Here is a 27,378-nt window from a genome sequence, read left to right as displayed (position 1 = left end):
GCTTAGGCGATTCTCTTGCCTCAGCCTCCCGAGTAGCTGGGACTACAGGTACCTGTCACAATGCCCGGCTATTTTTCTGTTGCAGTTTGGCCGGGGCTGGGTTTGAACCCACTACCCTCGGTATATGGGGCCAGTGCCTTACCAACTGAGCCAGAGGCACCTCCCGGGATTTATTTTTATGCTTCGCCAAGTTTACAACATCAACTCAATGCTAGCTACATTTTGATCATCAACACGACAGATCCAAGTTCTTGGGGTGGAGGGGACAACAGGGAATTGAACTACCAAGAGGGGTCTGTCTTTGCTTTTTTATTCCATTTCTACACATCCACCTCTTTTTCATTAAGTCACAACATTTTATCAAAATATACAAACAGCACAGATACTTTAAAAACATATAGTTAAAATTCTAATTGAAGACGATTGACTACTGCCAATAGCAGATGTGGGCCATTTATCTTGAATGATGGCTCAAGAGGGGTTCATGAGTTATCCAATCATCAGTCTCAGGGTGACCAGGGGCTGGTTTTCTTTTCTCTCAGAAGAATTATGCACTTCATTTCTTCTCTTGTTACAAGGTGAGGATGGTCGTGAATGACCACACTGCTACTGAAGTCAGATAGGGATGGATGGATGGAAAGGGTTTATGGGTGACAGTGAAAGGCCACCGTCTTTGCTGAACTCTAAATTTACTGTCTATCCCGCCAAGAGAATCAGTGCAGGTATTCTAGCAACCTTCCCCATCAGGGAAGCTTTTCCCATTTTCCACTGTCCTCTGGCCTATGAATTTTATGCCTAATCAGAATGAATGGATTTGTAAATCTCAGGTTACAAGCTATGTTTATTGTGAAGCATTCCCATGAAAACCTATGTGGAGATGTCTTCTAGCCATTTGCACCTCCACAGATACAAACAGAATAAAATGGCCAAGTGGTCACTAGTCTGTGCTGGACAGGATCCACCACCACGTATACCAGGCCACGGACAGGCTGCCTCAGTCCTGATTAGTCTGTTTTCCATTTGCGCCTCCATTCACGGAGCATTTCCCGGCTCAGGAGTTGGTGCCTAAGTGAAGAGCTGTCATTTAGAGCAGTGTTAAGTTTTCAAACCTTTCCCAGGATGGAGAATCATCTTTCAAGTAAGTAACTATGTTAGTCATGACCTAACTTCAAGAGTGTCTGGGACACGTGGCAGGAGGCAAGAACACAGGTATCGTCATTAGTGAAGTAGAGTTGGTTTCTGCTACAGGTAACACACCAGCTGGAGAGCAAACGGGCTCAGCCTATGTTGTTGAGTGTTTTTTTTTTTCTTTTCCAAGTTGAAAAAGGAACCCGAGGAGTGTTGCTTAGACTGGGTCCCAGAGAGAAGGCAAAGTCCTTCGAGTCTCTGGAGGAGCAGGATTCAGGAAATCAGCCTCTCCATCCCCGGGTTAATGAAGGAAAAGTTCCTGAACATGTTCTGGTCCATACTGTTGATCAGCGCCCGGTCGGCAAAGGACAGACGTGGCTTCTCATTTAAGAACTCCTTGTCGAAATTGCTGCAGTCATACGCTGATTTCTTGGCCATGGTTTAAGGGGGGGAAAAGAGAGAAGAAAATGAGCAGCTACATTCTCTTAACTTTTGTTATCTAGGCTACAACTTGCGGATGACAAAGTTGGTGTTTGCAGATAAACTAAGGTGGGGGGTACATTGATACGATGCATATGCCTTTTACTGAAAATGTCTATGATTCTGAGTCATCAGCGAAGTAACAGAATCATTAAACTCATGTAAAGAAAATCCATGTAAACATTCAAATAGGGTCCGCTGTTTCTAGTTAATAGTTTACACGAAGCAGGATTGGAAAGCTCTGAGTGGTGAGCCCACACCCAGCCTCTGTCCTGTGAGTCTGGGGGCAGAAGGTGGGGGGTGAGCAAAGTGGGAGGAGGAGAGGGAAGAGGAAGGAATGTCGCAGATTGTCTATTCCTGTTTTTTTAATCAGCGTCTTTTGTTTTTGTTGGGTCCTGGCCCAGGTTAATCTTATCATTAAATATCTCGGATGGTCTTCACAGAAAACACAAACTGGGATGAACTCCTTTCTGACCACCATTGTTTCTTAGGACAAGAAACAACAAAAAAGGGAAAGCGAGAGCCCACGTCTCCTTCACACATACTGTTCAGTTAGGCCTGTCATTCAGCTCTCTAAGCCTGGGGACACCACTAGCAGAAGAAAGTCCTGTGAACAGGGAGAAGCAAAACTGGGGGTCAGGCCCGTCCTACCTTCAAAGGGGCCCCTGGGGGAGATGTGTGGCCTGTGGCCTTGCGGAACGCAGTTCAGCGAGATTGCTCCCTCTCGGCAGAACTAGGGCTTGTCTTACAGGGTACGCGTAAAGGTTCTAATTTTGATTTGGAAAATGGCAAGTCAATTTTAATCTGTAGTGGAAGGTGAGACATGATTGTTCTGACGGCTAATGCAAGGTAAAACTCCACATCATCACAAACAAATGCTGAATCCACGTCCTAGATATGGGATTGGTGCCAATCATTAGAGTGTGAGAGGCTAGTCCACTCAACCTTCAGGATGTCCCCAGAGCTTGGGACAAACGTTGAGAACACCTAACCCCAGGAAGAAGGGGCATTTATTTGTTTCTTCTGGCCACTTGCTATCATGACTAACAACTCTGCCCATCTTCTGGGGTGAACGCATTGCTATGAACCCCACAAGCCCATGAGGTTTGGGTGCAAAGACACAGCAGAGACAGTCCCTTCTTATCACATTCCCAGCAATCAGGAGGAATGGTTACAGCTGGCAAACCCACCATTTTGCTTTGATCTTTTACAAATTACTACTTATTTAAAAAAAGATGGCACACTACGCATAACACAAAATGGATCATCTGAACAGGTTTTCAGTGTCCAGTTCTGTGGCATTAAGTACACTCAGATTGCTGACGACCATCACCACTGTCCGTCTCCAGAACGTTTTCATCACAACTTTGCTTTGTTTTCCTTTTTATAGTGGCCCTCCCTGCATGTTCCAGGTTGTTCTGCCTTTCCCGGTGTGGGTTAGTGGCTTTTGTTAGCAAGTATCTATGTGAGAATTTAGAGATCTGTCTTTTTCTAAGTACCAATTTATTAAGTGTTTTCTTAAGCCAAAGACCACCTAGCAATTGCTCTTGGGGAATGTAATCACATGAACGCATGACAGATGATAATAAGCTGTAAAAAATATTGTTTAAAATGGCTCCAGATTCCTGAGATGGGGAGCAGGGCTTATGCACAACTTTGGATCACGCAGGCTGCTGCCCCGTGGGGTGTGTGTGGCAGGTGCAGAGCCTCGTCTCGAATCGACTCGGGGCAGTTGCACGCAGCCCTCTTCATGCAGGTGTATCTTGAATGCAGAGGTTATATTTTGCAAACAAGAGTAACCTCTTCACCTTACCATCCCCGACTAGCCCAGGAGCCTGGATGAAAGCACCACATTCTTCCCGGAGGGTAGGGCAGGGGACAGGAGTGAGGGCAGCTGGGCAGGCAGATGACCCTAGTGGAGTGAGCGGGCTGAACCGAGTAGCCCCATGGCGAGTTCTTACCACTTTAGGCCGGAAAGGTGGGTCAATCTCCTTCCGCTCAAGTTCTTCCCAGTTGATCTCCCGAAACAAAGGGTGCTGGCGGATGTCTCCCCTCATGCCCAGCCTCTTCTCAGGTTCTCGCACGAAGAGCTGGAGGGGAGAGGAGAGAAGCCCTTTACTTCTCCAGGGATGAGGGACGAGCCAGTCGCCTGCGCAGTGCAGGAACCCCTGGCTTTTTGGACCTTCAGAAGGACTGACCCAAGTCGACTGGTCCCGATGCTTTCCCCTGCAGGAGCCTTTCTGAATATTCTGGAGAATATTGCCTTTTGCCTTGGGTGTGCTTTCTTCTGAGTCTTATAGACCTGGTTTGAAATCACCTTTGCCAGAGGTTTAGGAGCCTAGCAAGGGGCAGAACCCTGAGCCAGTTTCCTCACTGGTTAGGGAGCCAAGAGCCCAGCTCACAGAGCTGATCTGGGGATGGATGGAATGGCAACACACACCCTCATGCACACGTATACGAACACACCTGCATATGCACACAGACAGGCACACACGTGCACACACGTACATGAACACATGCACAATTGTGCACTCAGGCACACAGATGCATACGTACATAACGTGCACAACCATATCCTCAGGCGCATACATGAACACGGGCACACATGCGCACACACATGAACACACATGTGCACTCAGGTGCACACACATGAACACAGGTGCACATGTGCACACATGTTTGAACAAATGTACATGAACACAGGCACACACATGTTCACTTTAACTCCTAGTCTGTAAAACCCAATGGCACGGAGTAAGTCGTCAATTTATTTGCCATTTGACGGGTGGTCCACCAATTAAGCATACATTTTTACAAAGCTGCCTTCTTAGGATTCCAGCTTTGTGAGGGATTAGGTGTAATATAAACTAGTCCCGACAGTCAGCTTGGACTTGACGAGGCATCTGAGTAGAGGATACAGCTCCTGCCTCCTGCAAACCTGCTGGGGGGTAACATTCATTCAATGTCTGGCTCTCATCCTCTCTAAGGGGCACACGCACGGAGTCTTCCCTATGTCTCCCTCTCCCGTTACTTTCCCCTAGGAGGTCAAAATGAACATGTGCAAGACAGGAAAGAAACTTGGAAACCTTTCCAGCTTACACAAATCTGCCAAGGGCATGAAGGGACAGAAGCATCTAAACATTAACTTGGGAAAGTCGTGGGTCCACTGGGTGTCTGGAGGGGGTCACCACTGTCCTGACATCAGCGAGATGTTTGTGAAGCGACCACGAGTGACAGGGTGTTACAAGGAGGCGATGGATCTTTACAACAGGAAACAGTGAAATGCAGCGATTGTCCAGGGGGCTCTGCCAGGGGCTTCACTTCCTTTTGCAGCTAAACTGTGAGGGTCTTGTGCTTTACCGTTTACAGAAGTAGTCTGTCTGGGTGTTCTAGACAGGCTTGACTTATGCTGCCTTACCACTCAGAAGCCTTGAAAGGCTCTACTCTACTAAATAACATGCTGTAGCAAGGTAGAGATTTGGTTTTTCATTTTTCATTTTTATTTATTTATTTACTTTTTTGGCCGGGGCCGGGTCTGAACCCACCTACCACCTCTGGTATATGGGGCTGGCGCCCTACTCCTTTGAGCCACAGGTGCTGCCTCTGGTTTTTCATTTTTAAAAAGGAATCTCTTTTTTTGGCTTGAATATTTATTATTTTTATGTACAGAAAAATCAACAGTGTACGTTTAGCCCAGTTTAGTGGCAAGTTCTTTAGCCTTTGCCTTTTCCAGCTTGGCAATGTGAGCCACTGACTTCGGACCCAGGACGTTGCCTCCCCAGTGACGGCGGATCTCATCGTATCTGTAGTTGTAATTGGTCCTGATGGCTTCCACCAGCTTAGCTAGAGCTCCTTTGTCTTCCCTAACAAAGCAAGGGTAAGAAAGGGGGTGTTTTGACCTCTTAGTGCTCCTTCTAGAAGGCTGGAATGCCTTCATCTTTAGCTGAAAAAGGAATCTCTTTTAAAATTCCTAGGGAAATTTTCATGCAACCAGCTAGTACATCTGACTGGTGAACTCTTGGCACAGCCAAGGGGGCTGCTGAGGACTCTACGAAAAGCTGGTTCCAAAGCACCAGCTAAGAAACCGCTGCACAGTAGGAATCACAGGAGACAGTCGTCCGGGAGATCCAGGTTGTCCCTGGGCTACAAACAAGACAGGTTCTGTAGGTTTGTTCTTAAGTAGGATTTGTATGTAAGTTGGAACAGGTACATTGACCTATCATGTGTCATAGTCCCGGTTCGTGTGAGTCCTACCTCCATGGGATGTTTGTAACTCGGGGACTTACTGTAACAGTCCCCATTTGTAAGTGTGAGTTATAACTAAGTTGGATGTTTGTAACTTGGGGACTTACCATAATAGTCCCCATAAGTGTGAATTGTAAGTCAGATATTTGCAACTCAGGGACTTACTGGAATAGCCCCCATTTTTAAGGGTGAGTTGTAAATAACTTGGATATTTGTAACTGTGGGACTGCCTGCTTTACCCACACAGTCTTGGGGAAGTTCTTGGAATCTCCATTTGCTCATCTGTAAATTGGGAGTTAGACAAGACCATCTCCAAGCCCAGTGAGTCCCAGTGTCCTGTAGCCCCTTGGCTGGCATCCAAGGCTTTCAGTCATCAGAAACCAACACCCAGGTCCTTGGATGCCCATTGGAACCCTCTCCTGTCCAGACATTTCTGTTCCCTGCATACTCTACCTGCCTCTGCCCTCACCGACGACGTTTCCATCTTGCAAGGAGATACTCTCCCCATGGTCCACTCCCATCTCCTTATCTTTAAATCCTTAAAGTCCCCTAGTTACAAACATCTTTCACTCCTTGTCTGTGAAGATTTCTTTGATTACCTTTACCGATGGGAAGCTCTCTCTCTCCACTCCAGATCATATTCAGGGTCACTGACCCCAACCAGCATCTAAGAGTTAGGTGCTGTGCCAGACGCCTCAGCTATGTCCTCCTGGTTTTACGAACAAATTCTAAAAGCAGGTTTCACTCTCCTAGTTGTCAGCCGAGGAAACTGGGCCTCAGAGAAGGGAGCTGTGCAACTTGTTCAAGATCATTTTGATGCAGCACCCACCAGTGGGGCCCACATTAGATGAGGCACCTTCCCACCTGTCCCAAGGGGTGGTCTGTCCTCTGCACGCCACCGAGGGTCTTCCCTCCATTAGAGAAATCAGTAAATGTCTCTTTTCTCAAATCTGTTTTTCTTACTGGACTGTAATCCCTGGAGGTCAGACACTGTTTCTGTTTCTTCCAGAATCTAGCCTGGAATCTACATTTCTCTGTAGACCCCAAACCCAGGATGCGTCAACAGGTGGAACAGCAGATGGAGTTTTTAGCAGCAGAGGGAATAGGTGACTTGCCTTCTATCTCTCCTCTCAACACAGTGATAATAAATCATTAACCTCCGTTTCTTTTTTTTTAAACTGCTCAACAGTCTCTTTTATTTCATTCCAGTCTTTCGCCAGATTTTGTTTGTATTTCAGTAACAAAATAGGAATCATAGTTAATATGCTTTCTATATTGCACGGCACTTAATGTTTTTACATTATTTTTGAATATCATAATTTTTATAATTAATGTTATTAAAATATATTTTTTATTTTTTCAACTTAATGTTTATTAAATCATAACTGTAGGCATTTACAGGGTACAATGTGATGATTTGATATACAATGTGGAATTATGCAGCCTTAAAAAAAGATGGAGACTTTGCATCTTTTATGTTTACCTGGATGGAGCTGGAACATATTCTTCTTAGTAAAGTATCTCAAGAATGGAAAAAAACAACTATCCAATGTACTCCATACGATTATGAAACCTATATACAATCACTTACACATGCGTATGGAGGATAAAACACAAATACAATCCAGGAAGGAGGAAGGGAGAGGTGGGGGAGGGGAGTAGGGAGGGAGGGTACTTGGCGGGATCTCACCCAATGTGCACAGTGCACGGGTACATTTGAAAACAACAGAGAGTATATTATAAATGTGTCACAACAAAAAATAAGTGAGGATGGTTGTGTTGATCAGTTTGATTTAAACATTCCACATCGTATAACCTTCCTTTCTTAAGGAGCTTTTGATGAAACAAGGTTAGAATGAAGGTGTAAGTGTCTCAGGAGGAGGCTGCAAACTAGTTTATGCTGTTCTAATGAAATTCAGTTAGAAGTAACTGCCTTGGGCCAAGTACAGATCATGCCAGGTTTTCCATGATTTCCCAGATTTTCAGTGAACACGTGGCATTTGTATTGAGGGGATCACCACGAAGAACTTTCTGAACTTAGTATGTGTACTGTGAAATTTTAAAAATATATTTAAAAAATGTATAATGAGAAGATTATATGATTTCCAGCATGGAGGTTCAATACCAGTTTTGTGCAGACTGGTAAATTATTATATTCTTTGCCCTGCAGCCACCCAGCCTGCAGAGGTCTGAAAGATGATCAGTGGCCGCAAGAGAGGCCCGGCTGGTGGCTTCATGGCAGGAAAGCTGCAGAGAGGAAGTAGGATTCGTGAAGAGAGATGCGCTCTGTCTGTAAACGCCGTCAGCAGGGTGGTTTACATTTATAGGAAACAAATGGCTAGGATGCTGTAAAAGTTTGTTTAAATTTATTGGACAGTCTGTGCAAAATAACAGTTCCGGACGGTGGGGGAGGACCGCAAGTGACTGCTGACAGATTGTACCTGGAACCTCCCTTCCCCTGCAGCCCCTCTGCAGACTTGTCTTTCTATAAAAGGGAGAGGTATTTCTGTTCAGGATTATTAGTTTCCATTATTTTCAAATAAGCAGACAGCACATCCAGGAAGAATAAACGAGGAAGTCAAGGGTGTTTCTTTGGTAGTACAGCAGCATTCCAGCTGTTATCCTTGACGGAGCACAGCGTCTCCCGAGGTGCGGTTGTTCAGTGAGCTACATGCACCCATGTCCAGGGAGGGTCAGTTGCAGAGTCTGGAGCTGGTGCTGTAACAGATGCCACTAAAGGCTGCTGTGTCTGACTATTCCAGAGGACCTATGACATCTGAGTTTTATAACATTGTGTCAAATTCCCTAGAGAAAATTCCTGGAAAAACAGCATTTACCTTTAATTTTTAGGGGAAATGGGGGCTGTGGGCACTCATGGATCAAAGCAAATGAGGAATAAAGATAAAAATGGGAAGCCAGTCTTATGGGCAGCAAAATGCATGGTGGGGACACATTTTTATCAGCCCAACTATAAGAGCACGTGGAAGAGAAACGGCGTGGAGTTTTTGCGACTCATGGGGGAGTACTCAGCCCAAACTCTTCCATGAGAATTTAAAAGTCTTTCACCCAGCAGTCCTTTTGTTTCCTTCTTTGTCCTTAACTGCCCTGGTTTCTGCTCCTCTCAACCAGACTCATATTTTGCTCTTGCAGCAAATCTTCCTCCTGCTACAAGAACTCTTATTTTTGGTATTTGCATGTCACTTAGCCTTAGATTTAGTTTTGTTTCAAAATTTTATTTAAAATAATTATAGATTCGTAAGACATTGAAAAGCTAGTATAGATCTGAGAGCTCCTCATTACTGTGCCCAGATGGTTCTCACCCACGCGACAGCACTTATCAAATCCGGGAGGAGGCACCAGTGTGATGTGAGCTGCTTGTGCCATTTTATCCCATGTGCAGATCTGGGCAATCTCCAGAACAAGTCAGATTCCAGCTGATCCATTACCATAAAGACCTGTCTTGTGCCGCCTGCTCTCCTGTTCCCAACGCCCCACCTCCTGGCAACACCAGTCTGATTTCCATCTCTGCAACTTTGTCATTTCACTATGTTCGGTAAACGGACTCAGGGAGTGCATGACCTTTTGAGATTGGTGTTTTGCACTCAACATGATGGCCTAGGGAGGCTTCCAGATTGCTCTGTGTATCAACAGTTTGGTCCTTGCAGCCAGATATGATTCCATGCACAAAGCTGTTCAGCTTTTCCCCTCTTGCTGGAAGTGATCCTTTCCTCCTACCCAACCTTGCTCTCCTTTGAAAGCATCACTCTCAACTTCTCTCCTTGAGGTCATTTCTGGTTAGCTCCATTAGACCTCTGACACGTCTTTATCCTCAGTCCTTGTCTGAAGCTGTCCGGGATCCTGGGGTTGAGGTAGGTGTGGGAAGCCTGGTTTTTATGGGGCATCACCAGGTGTTGGGAGATTTCAACTGTACCTCCAGGGCTTCCATCTGTGACTTGTATGAAGGGCGTCCTAGGACTGCAGGTGCCCTCAGCCCTCTGAAGGTACAGACCAAGCTTTTTCCTCACTTCTTTTTCCAGTAGGTTTTGTTGGTCTAGGTCTCTTGGTGCAGCCTTCATACTATGGACTCACTTGTGCCCCCTCCAAATTCACAGTATGACTGTAGAGGGAGCCCTTAGGGAGATAATTAAGGTTAAATGAGATCATAAGGGTGGGGCCCTGATCCAACAGGATTAGGATCCTGATACAGAAGAGAGACCAGAGCTCCCTGGAGCTCTCTTTCTCTCTCTCTCCGTCAATCCTTTTCTCTCCCATATCGGAAATAGCAAGAAGGTAGCTGTCCACAAGCCAGGAAGAGAGCCCTCACCAGGAACTGACCCTTCTGGACACCCTGATCTTGGACTTCCAGCCTCCAGAGCAGAGCTGTAAGAAATGAATGTCTTAACCCACCCAGTCTGTAGTATCCTGTACCAAGGTGACTAACGCACTTCTCACTGAGTCCTTCTCAGAGCCAAGTGTAAGATAAATGTAGTGATTGTAATAATGTTTGAACTTGCCTTTGTGTAGAGCAAAACCGTTTACATTTGGATCCCACTGACATATGTTTATGGTTGCCATCATTTTTTATTGGTTGATTTTGAAATTAGGCTTTCATTTTATATGTGTTTTGTTTGGTCATTAAAAGTGAATTTAATTGGTCATTGAGGGAGTTTTCTGTTTATCGCTCGTGTGGATCACAGTCAGAAAGTGAACACTGAATGGGACCATCTTAGATTTTTAAAGACCGCATTTCTTTACGGCTGGGGCGGAGGGCTTAGTCAACACTTCTCAGATCCAAGATCTTTATTCCCTAGGGAGAGAGCTCTGGACTTGCCTCAGAATTTCTTGTACCCTAGACAAGTTGTCATTTTTATTAGAGAGGTGGAAGTGTATTCCTTTCCAATTTAATTCCAAGTAGTTCTTTAAGAGAAAAAAGTAGATGAGGGCAACAAGATGAGCCTGCTAAGTGCTTTTCTAAGTTTTAACTTAAAATCCACTGATAGCTTCTATTCTGTTCCCATTTTCAGTTTAGCAAGATCAAGACTAAAAATGGGTTCCTTGAATGATGATTTGTTTAACCAGCTGACATATGAAATCATAAAGATCAAAACAATGATTCTTCCCAAATGCCCGTATTCACTTCTTCTAGATTTGCTAGACACTTGATTGCACTGGTGGGTCTCTTTGCTATAAATATGTGCTGGGACAGCTCATTTAATATAGTTAATGTTGGTCCTTATTATATGTATATTAAATACATATTTTTGTATGTATTTAGCATGTTGTATTGATGCGATCCACTTTCATTTTTCACCTGGCTACACTCAGACACTGTAGATTGCATTTTGTCTCCTCATAAAGTCCAAGTCTTTCATGATGCTCTTGGGGATTCTTACATCTCTGTGCTAATTTGCCTTGGGAGCTCTTGGCTCTGGGCTAGTGGTTCTCAGAGCCCAGCGTCCATCTGGAGCACTGCATGCTGATTCTCACTGGATCCTGAGCAGTCATGGATCAGGGTCTGTTTCGATGGTGAATTCTGACTTCTGTGTTGATAGTGAATTCTGGAGATTGCTGCTAAGATGGTAATAGCCTGCACTCTCAGAGTTTGTTAGGGTGAAGAAATTGATGCTATGTCCAGTGGATGATGGGCAGGGCACTCAGAGCGTTTTAAGTACAATGACCTGTGAACAACGTGGGTGTGAACTGTGCAGGTCCACTTACATGCAGATTACTTTCAATAAAAGTCACACGGGGTGCACCTGCCTCTACCGCCTCCCCTCTGCCACCTCTCCCATCTCAGACCCCTGAGACAGCAAGACCCACCCCCTTGCTCCTCCTCCAATGTGAAGACAAGGAGGATGAAGACCATGATGATCCACTTCCATGTAATCATTTTCTTAGTAATATTTTCTTTTCTCTAGCTTGCTTTATTGTGTGAATATAATACATAATACATAGACCATACAAAATACGTGTTAATCAGCTGTCTATGTTACCTCAAGGCTTCCAGTCAATAGGCCATTAGTAATTAAGTGTGAGAGAAATCAAAAGTTTTCTGCAGATTTTTTACTGTGCAGGGGATCAGTTCCCCTAACCCTCGAGTTGTTCAAGGGTCAACTATGCTGCCTAAGATGATCTTCTGGACAGGAAACTGATAGTGGGAAGCATTGCTGATTCAGGATGGGTAGAGTACACAGTTTGGGGAATGGATTGCATAGCCCAAAAGTTTAAGTTAAAAATGTCTCCAGGGATAAGTATTTCCAAAGAACTTACTAGAGACCTTCCATTTGATCCCACAAAACCGTTACTAGGTGTCTACCCAGAAAAAAAAATTCTATCATAAGGATATTTGCACTAGAATGTTTATCACAGCTCAGTTCACAATTGCCAAGATGTGGGACCAACCCAAGTGCCCATCAAGCTATGGGTGTATGTACATCATAGAATACTACTGAGCCATAAAACAGTTGGAGACTTTACATCTTTTGTATTAACCTGGGTGGACTTGGAGAACATTTTCCTTAGCACAGTATCACAAGAATGAAAAATCAAGTATCCAGTGCACTCAATACTAGTATGAAACTGGTAGAGGAAAAACTACAGGCCTACACAAGAGAAAGACATGATTAAACTCAAGTGGAGGGAGGGGGAGGAGGGAGTGGGATGGGTGAGTTCTCACCTAATGAGCACAATGTAAGGGTTTATTGGTGAGGGGCAGAACTACAACTTGGACCCTACTTAACAAATACAAACAGTGTAACCTAATCATTTGTACCCTCATATTAATCTGAAATTTAAAAAAAAAGAAAAACTTTTCACCACTCTTAAAAAATAAACAAACAAAAGAAAAACAAGCTACTGGAGTGCCTCACAATAGTCTCAGCTTTAATACCCCTGTGGGTTCAAAAAGTGTGAGGACACCCAGCCTTTCTGCTTGTTTCCCATCCCCTCTCGGCTTCCACCTGTTGGCATCTGAGGCAGAAACTCAGGAGTTGGAGAGGGAGAGCATGAGGACAACGCTGATGACAAGACCAAGCTCCCTTCTCCAAAGGTGAGTGGCCAGCACCCTGACCAGAGGGAAGGGATCAAGAGTCTTCGCTTTAAAGCTAAGATTGCTGTGATGACTAACATCTAATTTCTCAGCTGAGCCAGTTCTGTGCCTTCAGAGACATACTAGGTTTGTCTTTTACCTAAGAATCAGCAGAAAAGTCAGGCATCCCGTCCACGTTTTCAACCAGGGGCGAGGGAAGACGAAATGACTGAATACTTTTAACACCCACTATGGGAAACAGAAGTTTGAGTTTTAAACCACACACCATGCTCATTGAATGGACCAATCACGCCCCCAAGTGAGGGTATTCAAGAGTCACGGAACTGGTCCTGGGCTTTTCTTTCATAAGTGACACACAGCCGTGCTTATCTTATGCTTGACGGCTAATGTCTTGATGTCTAATGCTCACCATATTGGAGCCTCGCTTAGCACAGAGACAGTGTGCATCCCATTTAAACCCAGGGCAATGTGATCATTGTTTACCAGCCTCAGTCAGAATCTAGAAAGGAACGGAACACTCATCAGAAAACCTGGTACTCATCTCATTTCTTACCTTCACCAAAAGGTCCTTTGCCTCCTTCTCAAGCCACCGTGGGTAAAAGGGATTGTCCATGCGGATAGAGTGGAAGAGTTCCTCTTCGTCTTGGCCGTGGAAGGGTGACTGGCCGATCAGCATTTCATAGAGGAGGACCCCGAAGGACCACCAGTCCACAGAGTGGTTGTACTTCTGACCCAGCAAGATCTGCGAACCCAAAGGTAGAGATGTGAGGGAAAGAGATGAGGTTGTGACAGCCCCTCCCCCGCAACTTCTCAAAGCTGTTCTGTGGATACTTGTTGGTAATGACACCTGTGGTTTCAGCGAAGATCACACCGAAGACGGTCTTCTGACGAGTGGAGGCCTGGATAGAAATGACTATACAATGCCAAAGTTTTAGAGTTTGAGTGTTGAGTAAACATTTCTGATTTTCAATTTGCTCTTTTCTTCTGGCTTTTAGCAAAACAACTGAACTGTGCCATGATTATATTCCTTTTTAGGCGTGTTAGGTAACTAATACCCAGATTACATGAGATGATGATAATGCATGTGATTCATATATACATAAACACACACATTGTGGAGATGCTTTTTTAATTAATCAAAAAGTTTGAAAGTATATAATGCGAATGTGCTGGTGATGAATGGAGAGGCAGCAAAGCCAGGTAGAGGGATATCCCTGGGATCCAGGGCAAGAGATGCTGGGGTCCCAGACCAGAGTGGTGAGGATAGGGGCGACTGGAGATTCTTTGATGAGTAAATCAGAGCCTCCTTTTTTTTTTTTAGGCATATTCTCACTTTGTTACCCTCAGTAGAGAGCCGTGGTGTCAGCTCACAGCAACCTCAAACTCTTCGGCTCAAGTGATCCCAACCTCAAACTCTTGGGCTCAAGTGATCCCCTTGCCTTGGCCTCCTGAGTAGCTGGGACTACAGGTGCCTGCCATAATTCCCGGCCATTTTTAGAGATGGAATCTTGCTCTTGCTCGAACTCCTGAACTCTGGGAATCCACCTGCCTTGGCTTCCCAGAGTGTTGGGATTATAGGTGTGAGCCACCCCGCCTGGCCCCAGAGCCTCAGTTTTGAACTTAGAGAAGGAATCAAGAGAGGGTGTTAATTCAGTCCTAGGGTTGGGGAGAAATGAACAGGAGAGGTCCAATTTCAGATAGTCCCTGTGTTTGGTGAGATTTGAGGGGTAAGAAAGAAGAAGAAAACTTGGATAACTCCAAGTTTTCAATCTAGGTGACTAAGCAGATGACATGTAATTTATGGAAAAAAAAAAGGAAGAGGGTTGGGGGAACAAGTTCAAGAGGGAGTGAGCGTGGGCTGGTTCTCTCTGGAGACGCCTGGGCACTTCAAGCAGGACAGCGGACCGTGGGTCTGGGGCAAGAAGAATTTCAGCCATGCTTGTTGGCTCTGGAGCTAACACCATAGCTGTAGATAAAGCTGCTCGTGGAGAATGAGCAGGGTGAGGACAGAAGGAGAGGACCCAGCGTGAGGCTACCTGCAGACAAGCAGGCATGGAGATGCCAGGAAGGCGCGAGGCTCTGAAGAGAGAAGCGAGTCCTGGGGGGAAGGTTCTGGAAGGTGCAGAAGGAAACAAATTCAGAAAGGAAGGTTTGCAGGGAAAGGATGTGGCATAAAGCACATGTCGGTGGAGTGAATAAGGGTAAGGCCGACACACTCCGCAGGTGGAAAGGGAAGGAGACGGAGGGAGCTCGTGTGAGGCCAAGAGGGTGCAGGTGCCTCCGCCATCTCCTGTCTTTGCTCCTCCCAGGAGGTGGTTTTTAGAGCCTTCTACATTTGGGCTGCTGTCCTCCAAGTATCTTGAATTTGGCAGTTTTCTTCTTGAAATATGGTGCTCAGAACAGAACCAACATCCTCCGGATATTTTAGAATTATTAGGAAGGGGAACTCAGAGGTTGAACTGAGTCCGTCCTCAGAGGCCTTCTTCCCTCCTGCCTTAATTAGCTCTGGCATCACTTCACCTGGAAATGGTTTAGTGCGTCAATATCTGTGCTGGTGCCAACCTGCATGAAGCAGAGATTTCTAATATCAGAGTTATTAAATCGATGAACCAAGCTCCGTGGGCTCTATGATGCTTTGCAAGCTAAAAGCTCCACTTTCTCACAGAAGATGGGCCAACCCTGCTTTTAAACAAGGTTAAATTAAAATTGAACACCACATGACCACAGAGAAAAACCACATGGTTCTTCGATGTGGGCTGCCATAATTACTCTGGCAATGACAGGGATTTGCTGCTCAAGTTATTTTATCCAGGATATCAGAGGTCAGTTACTGTCTTTAAAACAGCCTTGGTGAATTCACGCATTTAATAATTAATTCATCCATTCATACTTCTAAAAGGCATTTACCAGAACCGTGCTCTAGGTCGTTAGACATACAAAAGTGAACAATAAGGTCACTCAAATCTGCCTGTGTGAGAAAATGGTATAAAACCCCTGCCCCTTGGACTGACGTCAACTTTCCTGGCTCTGCTGTGGTGCCACAGCTATGTGACATGTCACCACTGGGGATAGCTGGGTGTAGGGCAGATAAGGAGAAGTTTCTATACTGGTTTTGAACCTTCCTGTGAACGTGTAATTATTTCTGAATAGAAAGGATTTTTAAAAAAGAACAAGAAACAGTCCTTGACTTGAGAAGAAGCATGGGAAGAGCCCAAGGCAGCAGGACAACTCTGCTGTGGTTCGAAGGCCCACGTGGGGGGGGGTCTCCGATCTCTGGGTGGGCAGTGGGGGAGATGGGTGGGTGTGGTCGGACTGACCACGCCTTCTTCACCAACGCCCTGAGTGCTCAGAATGAGGTAGTGATGCTTTATTATTATTTTTTTTGGGGGGAGGTCAGGGTGGGTGAGTTTAAGTTTCCCAGACTCACGATATCATTAGGACCCCAGTGCTGCACCCATTTTACGGAGGAGGGAACGGGGCTGGTGTGACTGTGGTGGCCTCTCCATGCTCATATGGGGGCAGCGTGGACGCTGTGGTCAGGCCTTCCGAGCCCACAGACACAGCACTTGTTGTTGGTGGAGGTTCACTTGTACCTGGCTCCTTACTGGCTGCTGCTTCTGGGAGAGCTGAGCTCCGTGAGTATATTTTAAGGCCGTGGATGGGTCACAGCCATGAGCAGAGGGAAAGGCCAACCTCTCTAGGCTTTGGAGAGATGTGGCACTTAGTGACAGGAGCAGCCCCCCAGGCAAAAACAGCAACCCAGTGACAGGTGTGGCGGCATTGAGGACACGGAAAAAAACAAGTACAAATCTTGGACCCCAAACCCTTCTGGTTCTGAGCAGAGGGAGAAGCTACAGCACATGGCTGTGGGGGCCTTGGGGCGGCATGTCCCTACCTCAGGGGCGATGTAGTCGGGTGTCCCACAGAAGGTGTTTGTCCTGGTGTCACCCAGAATATTCTCCTTGCACATCCCAAAGTCGGCTATTTTGATGTGACCGTCTTTGTCTAACAGGATATTATCCAGCTTCAGGTCCCTGAAAAACAAGGCAAGGTGACATCTCACTGTAATGAATACAATGTGTGTCAGCCCAAAGAGAGGCAGACAGCGAGAACGGAGACACCTGGGTTTCTGACAGGGCGCCTGATGGGTTTTTAACAAAGCCCAGCGTGTTTGCTTAAGCTCTTGTTCGAGTGGTTTTATGCTACTTGTCACCAATCCTCATCCCCTTCTAAGGTTCCCAAGGCTGTTTTTCTGCCTCCCTTGTTAAACCGGAAGCTTCGTGAGGGTGGACATTGCTTGTTGGCTGCACCGTGACAGCTCTGACAACACTGACCCAGGCAGCGTCCACTGAGCCCTCGGTCACTGTCATGTGAGTTCACTCCCAGCCAGTGATGATCAGTCTCAGTTAATTCCAGAGTAACCGGCCCCTTTCATCGTTTTCTCCACCTTCTAGGAGAGCAAGTCATCTTGAGGAATGGGAAGTGGGCACAGGTAACTGGTGGGTCGTGACTACTCGCGAGCGTCCCCGAGCTGACCTCTTCCATCTGGCATGTGGCGATCTCCGTTAGCAGCCCCTGGGCACGTGGGAGGCCTGGGGCGTGTCTCACAGTCCCGTCAGTCCCCGTCTCCTCTCATCCTCACGCCAACGCTGCCACACTTCCATGATCGGGACGGGGACATCCAGCTCGTCCATGCCTTCTCCTTAGAACCTGCTGGCCGTCTTCCGCACCCCTCATCTCTCATTGGAACTAGATGAACAGTTTCATTGCAACTCATGAATCAAATTCCACTGTGTCTGATTATAGGTTATATTGAGCTCCTTAGGCTAAAATTTGAGGTCTGTCATCTAACCGACATGTTGCGCCATGTCGTATCATTTGGGGGTTCTGCTATACGAAGCATGTCTGTGTCACTTACAGCCTTGACATATGTTTCCAGAAATTTGCCTGAAGGGGAGTGTTGGGGTCTTCTCTAGGGGTGGGACACCTGGCTGCAGGGTTATGACAGATGACAGGAACAATGACATAATACCTATTATTTCTGTGGGTTTCTTGCTCACACGTGTGCTTTATGATTTGATTCTCACAACAGCCCTTTTGATCTGAAATTGTTATTATTTTTGCTCATACTTTTTCTGATGGAAAGACAAAGTTTCTTGGAGGTGACATGATCCACCCCAGCCCACACTGCCAGCCAGTGGCTGGGATGCAAACCCATCTTCATCTCTCCCCTGTCCCTTCACACCAGCTTCAGCAGGCCTTTCTCATCCACTGGGTCTTGCTAAATACAAAAAGAGGCATTTTAACTGATTTGAAAAGTAGATGTTCTCTGGGCCTCAGGCTAGGAATAGTAAGCTTTGTGTCAATTTTCACTCCACCCTCTATGCAGGGCAGAAGTGTTTGGGGTTGTGAGAAAGAAGGTCACGGAAACTTAATCTGTTTAAACCAGACCTCCAGGGATAAGGAATGAGGGCAGAGGAGGACCAGTGAGGACCCCTGGGGCCAGTTCAAGATGTTGCAGAACCTGAAGAGCCAGGATGTTCTGAGAGACGTCACCCCACAGGACGTCAGGACCCAGAGAAGTTCAGAGCCCAAGGCCCCCTGCGAGCATTTGTCTGCTCAAGGAGCAGCCTCGAGGAAATTTAGTGGAAGCCATTCATGCAGTTGTGGTCAACACAAAGATCTTCCACCCAGAAGAGGTGGAGTGGAGTCGACACTGGCTTTGGAATCCCGGTGTCACAGCCGCGAACTCCACCATGCCGGTTTTATTCTCTCAGCCTCCACCGGCTCCTCCACAAAACGAAGGTGGTGACGCCCGCCTTGCTGGTCTCACAGGGTCCTGGGACATGGCATGAGGTTAATCCACGCGAAGCCATTGGAAGTGCCTTCAGATATATGTGTCAGGCTCAGTTTTATCCATCAAATATAATCTTAGGATCATTTTCAGTTCTGATAGTCTGAGACTTGAGATTCGAGATCCTTCTCTTTCCATGTCTGCATATTTTTCCAGCTTCTTATTTTTTACCTGGAACCCAAACTAAGGACTATGACATCTTGTAACAAGATGCCACTGCTTTTATGGTCCCATCAGCAGATGGTGAACATGACAATGATGCCACCTGCTCCTTTGTGACTCCAGTCACTGCCCAACAGCTGCCCTGGCTGCCGAAGTTCCCTGGCTGTACCTCTTCTGGGGTCACTGCTTCCACCTGCAAACGCTCTCCCCATTTAAAATCTCCCCTTCTGAGAGAAAGCTTTGGTTGGTGTCCCACCTCCGGTAGACCTGATGATATCTTTATTTTTTTCTCTTTAGCACTTGCACTTTTCATTGGAATCATTTGCACTGAGACTTTTTACTAATACACTGCTTGTATCTTTGCAAATACTTACATTCTACCTCAAAAACCCCCCAGAAAGTGTCTTCATTGGGCATCTTGGAGTCGTGGCTTCTATACCTCTAGTGCCCACAATGTGCTTACAAAGGGCTGTGCGTTCAGGGGACACCCGGCCTGGGATGCTGGTTGTGGTGGGATGAACAGTGCTCTCCAAAAGATACTACATCTTCCCTCCCCCAGAACCTTGTGGTCATATGGTATTTGGAAAAAAGGTCTTTTCAGATGTGAAAAGTTCAGGATCTCAAGAGGAAAGCACTCAAGGTTATTCACCAAGTGTTCAGGCATGTAAGAGACGCAGGCAGAGGGGAGGGCATGTGAGTGAGGCAGCGCAGCCACCAGCGGCAGGAGGGGCAGGGAGGACTCTCCTCTAGAGCCTTTGGTGGGAGCACAGCCCTGCCACCACCATGAGTTCAGACTTCCGGCTTCCAGAACTGTGAGAGAATAGATTTCTCTTCTTTAAGCCTCTGAGATTGTATTTCTTATGGAAGTCTCTCAAAACTAACACACCAGTATTGTGACACAATGGTGACACAATAACACACCATAAAATTATAATAAATGATCAAAAGAAGGAAATAAATAGCATCCCTTTGTTAATTCAGTTGCCAAATTAAAAGTTCAGGTCAGTCAAATCATGCGCAAGCAGTAGATCATTTCTTATGGCGAATCTCAACATCAGCATGCTTGTCTGATGACCTCCCCTCAATTTCAATTAGTATTCAACGATGTCTTTCAAGGGCCTCCTACAATCTCATGAGCACTCGACATCGACCCAATTTTCTTTTTCATTGGTGCACAAGATGCCCTTGAGAACATGACTTCCGTCCATGGACAGAGTAAGAGCTCTAAAGTGGGTACAATTTGTTTGTGGTATTAAAGCTACTCCATCTCTATTGTCTTCTTTTGGCTGAATGTCAACAAGTTACAAGGTGATGTGGGAGACAAAAACATGTGAAATGGAGAGACAGCCAGCACCCAGGGACGTGAATTTGGGTTTTAGCTCTAAGATTTTTGTCTCTGTCTCTTGCTGAGCTTTTTATTTTTTCCCTGGCCTCCCACCCAACTGTCCATCTATCCACTTATCTGGCTGTTATCCATCAATCCATCATCCATTTATCCATCATCATCTATCCATCTGTCTGTTAACTATCTGCCATTCATCCATCTGCTCATCCATCCATTATCCGTCCATCCATCCATCATCCGTCCACATGTCCATCCATCCACTCATCCATCCATCTATCCATTCATCCATCCATCTATCCGTCCATCCATCCATCCATCCATCCACTTATCTGTCCATCCATCATCCGTCCACGTGTCCATCCATCCATCCATCCATCCACCCATCCATCTATCCATCCATCCATCCACCTATCCATCTATCTATCCATCCATCACCCGTCCATGTGTCCATCCATCTTTCCATACATCCATCATCCATCCACTTATCCATCCATCCACTCATCCATTCATTCATAACCCCATCTGTTCACCCATCCATCTGTATGTCTATCCACCCATCCATCCATCCATCTCACAGGTCTATACCCAGGTATAGGCATATTTAGATATACTGCAGGCCTTACAGATAAACAGAGAAATTCAAAAAGAAAACATGGATTCTGATGGGGGTTTTCAAATCATGTTCTGGTATTCTGGTATTTCTTGAAGATTAAAAAATAATATAAAATTACTTCTTAGTTTATTATTTTGTAGATAGGCCCAAAAAAATCTGTGTTCAAAGATCCTGCTTAAGCAGATGGACTTCCCAAGCGTCCCCTAAGCCTGGTGTTCTGTGACTCCAAATGTGGTGACCCTCACTCGGCTGCACTCTCTGGAGATGAACAGGTCCTTCCTTCCTAAGGGAACGTGGTACTCTGTGAGCACCAGGGATTCAGTATTAATCACTGGGTCTCCAGCAGTGCAGCCAGCTCCTTTCCTTTTCATTTTCTCCCCCTCTCCCCTATTCTGCAGCAAGTTAGAAACCTGAATACGGAGTTTGTAAAGATTTGTATGTTAAGTAAGTGTTGATGCTGTTTAGCAAAAGGCAGTAAGGACACTGGGTACAAAAGCTTTGACAGAAGAACACGAAAAGTCATACAAAAGAAAACTTGTGGCTTCATGAGAGAGAACACATGGATGTTCTGTGCATTTTTGCAAGGTGTGGAATCACAGGTTTCCAGAGGTGCTTAGGAGTGTTAGAGAAAGAGCTTCTCTCCCCTCCCCCCAAAGAGGAAATACCCGAGGCATTTCTAGGTGGCCCAAATTATAGCAACCAAGAACTAGAGGTACTAAGGGGACAGGGACAGGGACAGAGAGAGTAGTGGGGGGAAATGGGAGCGGGAGGGAGGGCAGAAGGAAGGTCCCCCATCAGAGATGAAGTCGGAGTCCATAGAACCTTCTCACTTTTGAGGCTGGAACTTCTCCCTTAGTTGTTATTAAATCATCACCCCTGTGGCCACTGCGGGCAGGAGGCCTGGGTGTGGAACTTTCTACTACAAAAGTGCACTGGCCACCTCATTTCACGGATGTGCAATGATTGAATTAACCGGATGGGGAAATCTAATACCTCAGTCATTTGTTTCCAAAGAGCAAAATTTACCTGTAGACAATTCCTTTGGAATGGAGGAACTGCAGACCGAGAATGATTTCAGCAGCATAAAACCTGAAGGAAAGAGAACCGAGGTCTCTGTGAATGCGGCAGCAGAATAGCACCTCCACACCTGGCCTGATATTTTGTGAGCATGCAGTCCCTGGTGGAACGGCACACACATGTAATTTTGTTTAAAACTACCAGGCAAGATGCCATCCATTCATTCTTCAGGGAGGAGATCCGAGGCCCCGACACCTGCATCCTCAGCCCTGACCATCCAGAGCACAGCAGGTGTCGTAAGTGGTCCCTGCCTGGCCTTAGTGCTCATTCTTACAAGCTGCACTGCTGACACTGCTATTTTTTGCTAATAAAACATCCACGAACGTTCAGTGCAATAGGACTTCGTGTAGTGTGACAAGCAAATAATCTCCCCTTTGCTTTCAGTTCTGCAAGGAGCCCACAGACCTGTCGGCAGAGCCATTTAAAACATTATCTGGCCGGTTTATTTTCACACTGGCAACCTTTAGCATGAGTGAAAAATACATCCCGAGAGGTGGACAAAGAATATTAGAAGATGCAGGATGATAAGTCACTTTTCCTCCTCACCGGTGACAGGCTTACAGGAAATGAGTTAACGCCGTCACAAGTGGGATTAAGGTCGGAAATAAAAGAGCACTTGTGGGACCTAAGATTTTTCTGGATCTCAGGGACAAATGCAATATCTCCCACCCCCCAAAGGCATTTAGGACACAATAGATTGTGCCTGTCCAAGCTGGCCAGGGAGGACGGTGGACAGAGTGAATCCCTGCTGGCATGAAAAATGCCCAGTGATTTCTCTGCTGCAGAAATCTGAGAACATTTTCCATGGGTGCTTTGCTGAAGGGTTTCTCAGAGGTAAGGACATCCGTGGACGGCAACCCATTTCAGCCAGGGTTTTTTTTGTTTTGTTGTTGTTGTTTCTTTTTTTTTTTTTTTTTGCGGTTTTTGGCCGGGGCTGGGTTTGAACCTGCCACCTCTGGCATATGGGGCTGGCGCCCTACTCCTTTGAGCCACAGGTGCCGCCCTTCAGCCAGGGTTTTTGCAGGAGCTGGTGGACAGAGTCCCTCTTTCAAAATATTCAGACCTATACCACTCACAGTGTTCAGGCAGAGGTGGGGGACAGACAGCTGGACTTCAAGCAAAGGAAGCTGGCATGTGCCCTCTGTCTGTGAGTGACCCAGAGGCACAGTCTCCTTTGGCTCGAATGTCACAGGCAGCAGGTAACTGGGCCTGGGGAAGCCACATGGGCAGGAGCGGAAAGTGTATGGACCCAGCTGCAGTCCCCCAGGTGAGCCCAGCCTGCTCCATCTCACTGTGGCTAAGGCTGCCTGGTGCCAAAGGTGGTGGAGATTCACTGTCAGGCAGAGTGAGGGCCTCTCCTGTCTCCAAGGCTCATGCCCCAGGAGGCAGACACCTTATGCTTCCACACTGAGCTTCTCCTGAAAGCTTCATCCCTGGGGATGACCTGCAGGGATGACTGGGGCTTGGTGCCTTAAGAAAGGAAGTATTTACTTTCTAGACACAAGAGAAATGAAACCAAACTGACCAGAAGCTCAGTTTCACAAGCTGGGAATCTATTGCTTTGCACGGTGCACTCCCAAGGGGTTACCTGGCCCTTGCCCTGGGATTTAGGCAGAAAAAATATTATGTGGAAAACATGTTCTGTGGGCAGTGGACACACAGGGCCCGACAAGAATAATGAAAAAACCAAACCCAAGCCCTTTACGGGGCTCTTACGTTGCTCTGCAGAGATCGAACTTGTGACAGCTCTGAATGTGGTACATTAAGTCTCCTCCGTTGAGATACTCCATCACAAAAAAGAGATTTTCCTGGGGGAAGAAAACAAACAATCCCAACGTTTATCTCCTTAACAACCAGAAGAAAAACCCAGAACACAAGGGCTAATTTCCAAATGGATGAGATCATTTCAGAGGAGCCAATTGTATCTTGAAATCACTTATAAAACTTCTGTCAAAATAATTTAGCTGATCTATACTTTTGCACCCCAGGGAGCCTGGGACACGAGGTGGGGTGTTGTGTGACTTTGCTGGATGCCTGTGTGCCACAGTCCAGCAGTGGTGCCAGGCATAAGTGACAGCCCAGCTGGACTTTCCTGCCAAACGGTGGGGCGGTGCTGGGCGCTTGGCAGGTGCTGCACACACACCTGTTGAAACTGACAACGCTGGGACAGTGAAGAGAATGTTTCAGTCTCTGACTCCAAGACTGGGGCTTGAAAACACCCATTCATTCCACACTCAGTAAATAATCTCTGGGTGTGTCGTACGGACATGGCATGGTGGCGGTGCGAGTGTGGCATGCCCCTTCCCGCCTGGAACTTGTCACCAAGTTTTAACTTATTTTCCTCCATTGTGGACGTCACTGCTGCAGTGGTAGCCACAGTTTATGAGGGGGTTGCTCCCAGCAGGAGACACCATGCATGTCCTTAGGGCTGGGGAAGCCAGGCTGGGGGTCGTCAGACTGTGGTCACAGTAACAGAGGCGGCCACAACTGCAACCAGCCCCTCTGACTATGTGGCAATATCTCCTCAATAAGCACATTCCCAACACAGTGAGTATCCTGATTTTCAAGGGGGTTCTTATAAATCTCAAAATCAGTCATTCAGAAAGTGTGGAGACACCTGGCGTGACTGCACATAAATTGGCACCTGAAATCCTCCCCGCACCTGGATGGATGTTTAACAGAATTAAACTTTCGACCTCCGTGTGCGAGTAACTGAGGCCGTGGGGCACAGGAGGTGACGGTGGAAACACTGTCCTGGCCCCACAGTGGAATCTGTTGCTGAGTCTCATGGAATGGGGAAAACCAAGTTCAGCAGTTATCTCAACAACTCGGGTAAAGGGAAGCATCCACTTACTGCTTCCAAGGTGATCTCAGACCTAATTCCCCATTCCACATGTAGCCGGAGCTCCTCGTTCCGCTTTTGGACTGGCCAAAATTCTCAACTGACACAAATCACAGCTTAATATTGCTGTTTCGAACCTGACTTGAAAGGACCATTTGGGTCACCTGCGCATAGCCTCCTTCTCACGGACAGCTTAGCTCTGGCTTTTGTGCTTAAAAGTACCACGATGAACTTCTATTCCAACCGGAGGGTGGGAAGAGGGTTCACCAAGGACAGATGTCCTCTGCTCTACAGTGCCTTCAGGACCAGCCCTTCTAGCACTTGAGGCCTGTGCAGAGGCGTTAAAGTCGGCCAATAGAACGTACTGTAAGAGCATTTGTTTTCCTTTTTCTTTTCTCTAAACATTATCTAGCATTCTATGGGCAAAGCGGAGGGGAAAGGGAGAAAGGCCAAAGTGGTGACATGGTATCAAGGAATGTATGAGTTAAGTGGAGAGACGGCAAAAGTGCGTATGTAACCCCTTAAGACCCAGCAAACCAGGAGCGGAACCAGTTTTCTGGGTCAGGTCCCAGTTTCTGAAATACAGTCTGGGAGCACCCTGGGCATCGGAAAGCTGCCAGGGCACTTTGAAGAGACCCATGTTCTCTTACAAGTGGGGTTTGAGAGCTTCCAGTGAGGCAGTTTCTAAATAAATAAATGCTTGAAATTAGAAACTCTCCAGCAATCTTAGATGGATTTTGCTTTCAAGGATGCAGTACTTTGTAACAGTTGGAAGCATTTTTCTTGTATTTCAAATAATAATGACAATACCACCTTGTAGTTAGTATTGTAAGAATCTTCCACCAAGGATTCAAACGTCTCTGCAAGTGCAATTTTTTTTCAAAGGAAATCAAGAAACTCAACCCCCGAAGCCAATACCGGAAATGAAGCTTGGCGTGTTCCATAAATAGAAAGTGAAACTCTTGTTTTCTTTTTCATAAAGGAGAAATTTGAAAGTAATATGGACCAAGAATGTTCATCTGGCTCCGGCCGGGGATGTGGAACTCAAGGGCATTCTGGTTCCCACAGCTGCTGACTTTCAAATCCAACCCGACAGACAATGATGAAGGACCCAGAGATGTTCTCCTGTGATCTACTGATCTAATGATAGTCTCAGTTGTAAAATGGTTAACATTTTTTTTTTTTTGTAGAGACAGAGTCTCACTTTACCGCCCTCGGTAGAGTGCCATGATGTCACAGGACTCACAGCAACCTCCAGCTCTTGGGCTTACGCGATTCTCCTGCCTCAGCCTCCCGCGTAACCTGCCACAACACCCGGCTATTTTTTTGTTGCAGTTTGGCCGGGGCTGGGTTTGAACCCGCCACCCTCAGTATATGGGGCCGGCGCCCTCCTCACTGATAGTTTTTGACTTAAATATAGCTAGGCCTTTCAGAGTGCAAAGGAGACTCAAACAAAGGCAAACCTCAGTTCTCTTTTAATTTCTAAGGAAAAATTATTTAAAAAAAAAAACACAAACTTGCCAAATAAGAAATAAATATTTTCACAGTGTTAGCTGCATCTTTCCTCTCCAAACTAATTTTGCAACTAAACTTATCTTTCCCCAGTTTCTTCAGAGATGAATCAGAAAAACTTCAGATACTTGAATTACTGATCTTTCTTTTACTCTAGGATGATTAAAAAGAGGGGACAATTCTGTGTTTTGATGTTCGTTCTTCCCTGCAGGTGAGAACTTGTTGCAGGTAAGAACCGTGCTGGCTGCACGCATGTCACCAGGATGCTCGCCCAGTTCGGGAATACAGGAAAACAACATCTGGACACAGATGAATGGTGAGATTGAACAGTGTTTCCCGTTACCAGTTGAGTGATCCCAGGCAAATTCATGTTTATAAAGAGCCTTGGTTTTCTCATGGGTAAAATAGGAAAACTAATGTCTACTTTATTGAAGTTATAATTAAATGAGATAGTACATTCAAAGTTGCAAAGAAACTACCTGGCACAAAAAGGTAGGTTTTTTTTAAATCACATCTCCTTTATTTTAAAATGTATGTTGGAGCAGACATGGCTGATTTCCTACCTTTCTTTCTGGGCCTACCTGTCTACTCTGGGTAGTAATGTTACTAGCTGAAAGATCTGAATTCCCAGTTTCCTTTGGAGCTGGAGAGGCACTAAGTTTTATGGCTTCTTATGAAAGAATGCTCTGACAGGGAAGAGACAGCTGGTATGGGCTTACTCTATCCTCCCCTTCATCCTCTGGCTTCTTTTTTTTTTTATTGTTGGGGATTCATTGAGGGTACAATAAGCCAGGTTACACTGATTGCAATTGTTAGGTAAAGTCCCTCTTGCAATCATGTCTTGCCCCCATAAAGTGTGACACACACCACTGTGGCAGTGAGGGCTGGGCTTCAGCAGCCACGTTTGGCTAAGAAGTAACAATAACGATAGAAGCCCAGTGCTGTGGACAAGGGAAAAAGGACACAGATGGTGCCTGGATCTCAGATGGCACCACGGGACTGTCATACCTGCTCTGAACATACACCTCTCACTCTTCTCATGCAAGAGAGATGAACACTTCCAACCTAATTT

At 46.1% G+C, this 27,378-nt stretch overlaps 1 protein-coding gene across 6 annotated transcripts in view; it reads right to left on the bottom strand.

The window, feature by feature from the left end:
• Positions 1-1,309: 1,309 nt before the first annotated feature.
• PRKCQ (protein kinase C theta) overlaps positions 1,310-27,378 on the bottom strand; it is a 96,830-nt gene continuing 70,761 nt past the window's right edge. For all 6 annotated transcript variants that reach the window (XM_053572957.1, XM_053572959.1, XM_053572960.1 and 3 more), the window contains exons 13-18: positions 23,669-23,760; positions 21,902-21,964; positions 16,797-16,935; positions 13,455-13,643; positions 3,570-3,698; positions 1,310-1,557 (exon numbers count right to left, since the gene is read on the bottom strand). In XM_053572957.1, coding sequence (XP_053428932.1) covers positions 1,402-1,557; positions 3,570-3,698; positions 13,455-13,643; positions 16,797-16,935; positions 21,902-21,964; positions 23,669-23,760 — 768 coding nt within the window. In that variant the 3' untranslated portion in view covers positions 1,310-1,401. The remainder of the gene's footprint in view (positions 1,558-3,569; positions 3,699-13,454; positions 13,644-16,796; positions 16,936-21,901; positions 21,965-23,668; positions 23,761-27,378) is intronic.

This window comes from Nycticebus coucang, chromosome 20, assembly GCF_027406575.1.
Source record: "Nycticebus coucang isolate mNycCou1 chromosome 20, mNycCou1.pri, whole genome shotgun sequence".
NCBI lineage: Eukaryota > Metazoa > Chordata > Mammalia > Primates > Lorisidae > Nycticebus > Nycticebus coucang.
Note: the sequence above shows the minus strand (reverse complement) of the source record. Positions and strands in the feature narration are given on the sequence as shown.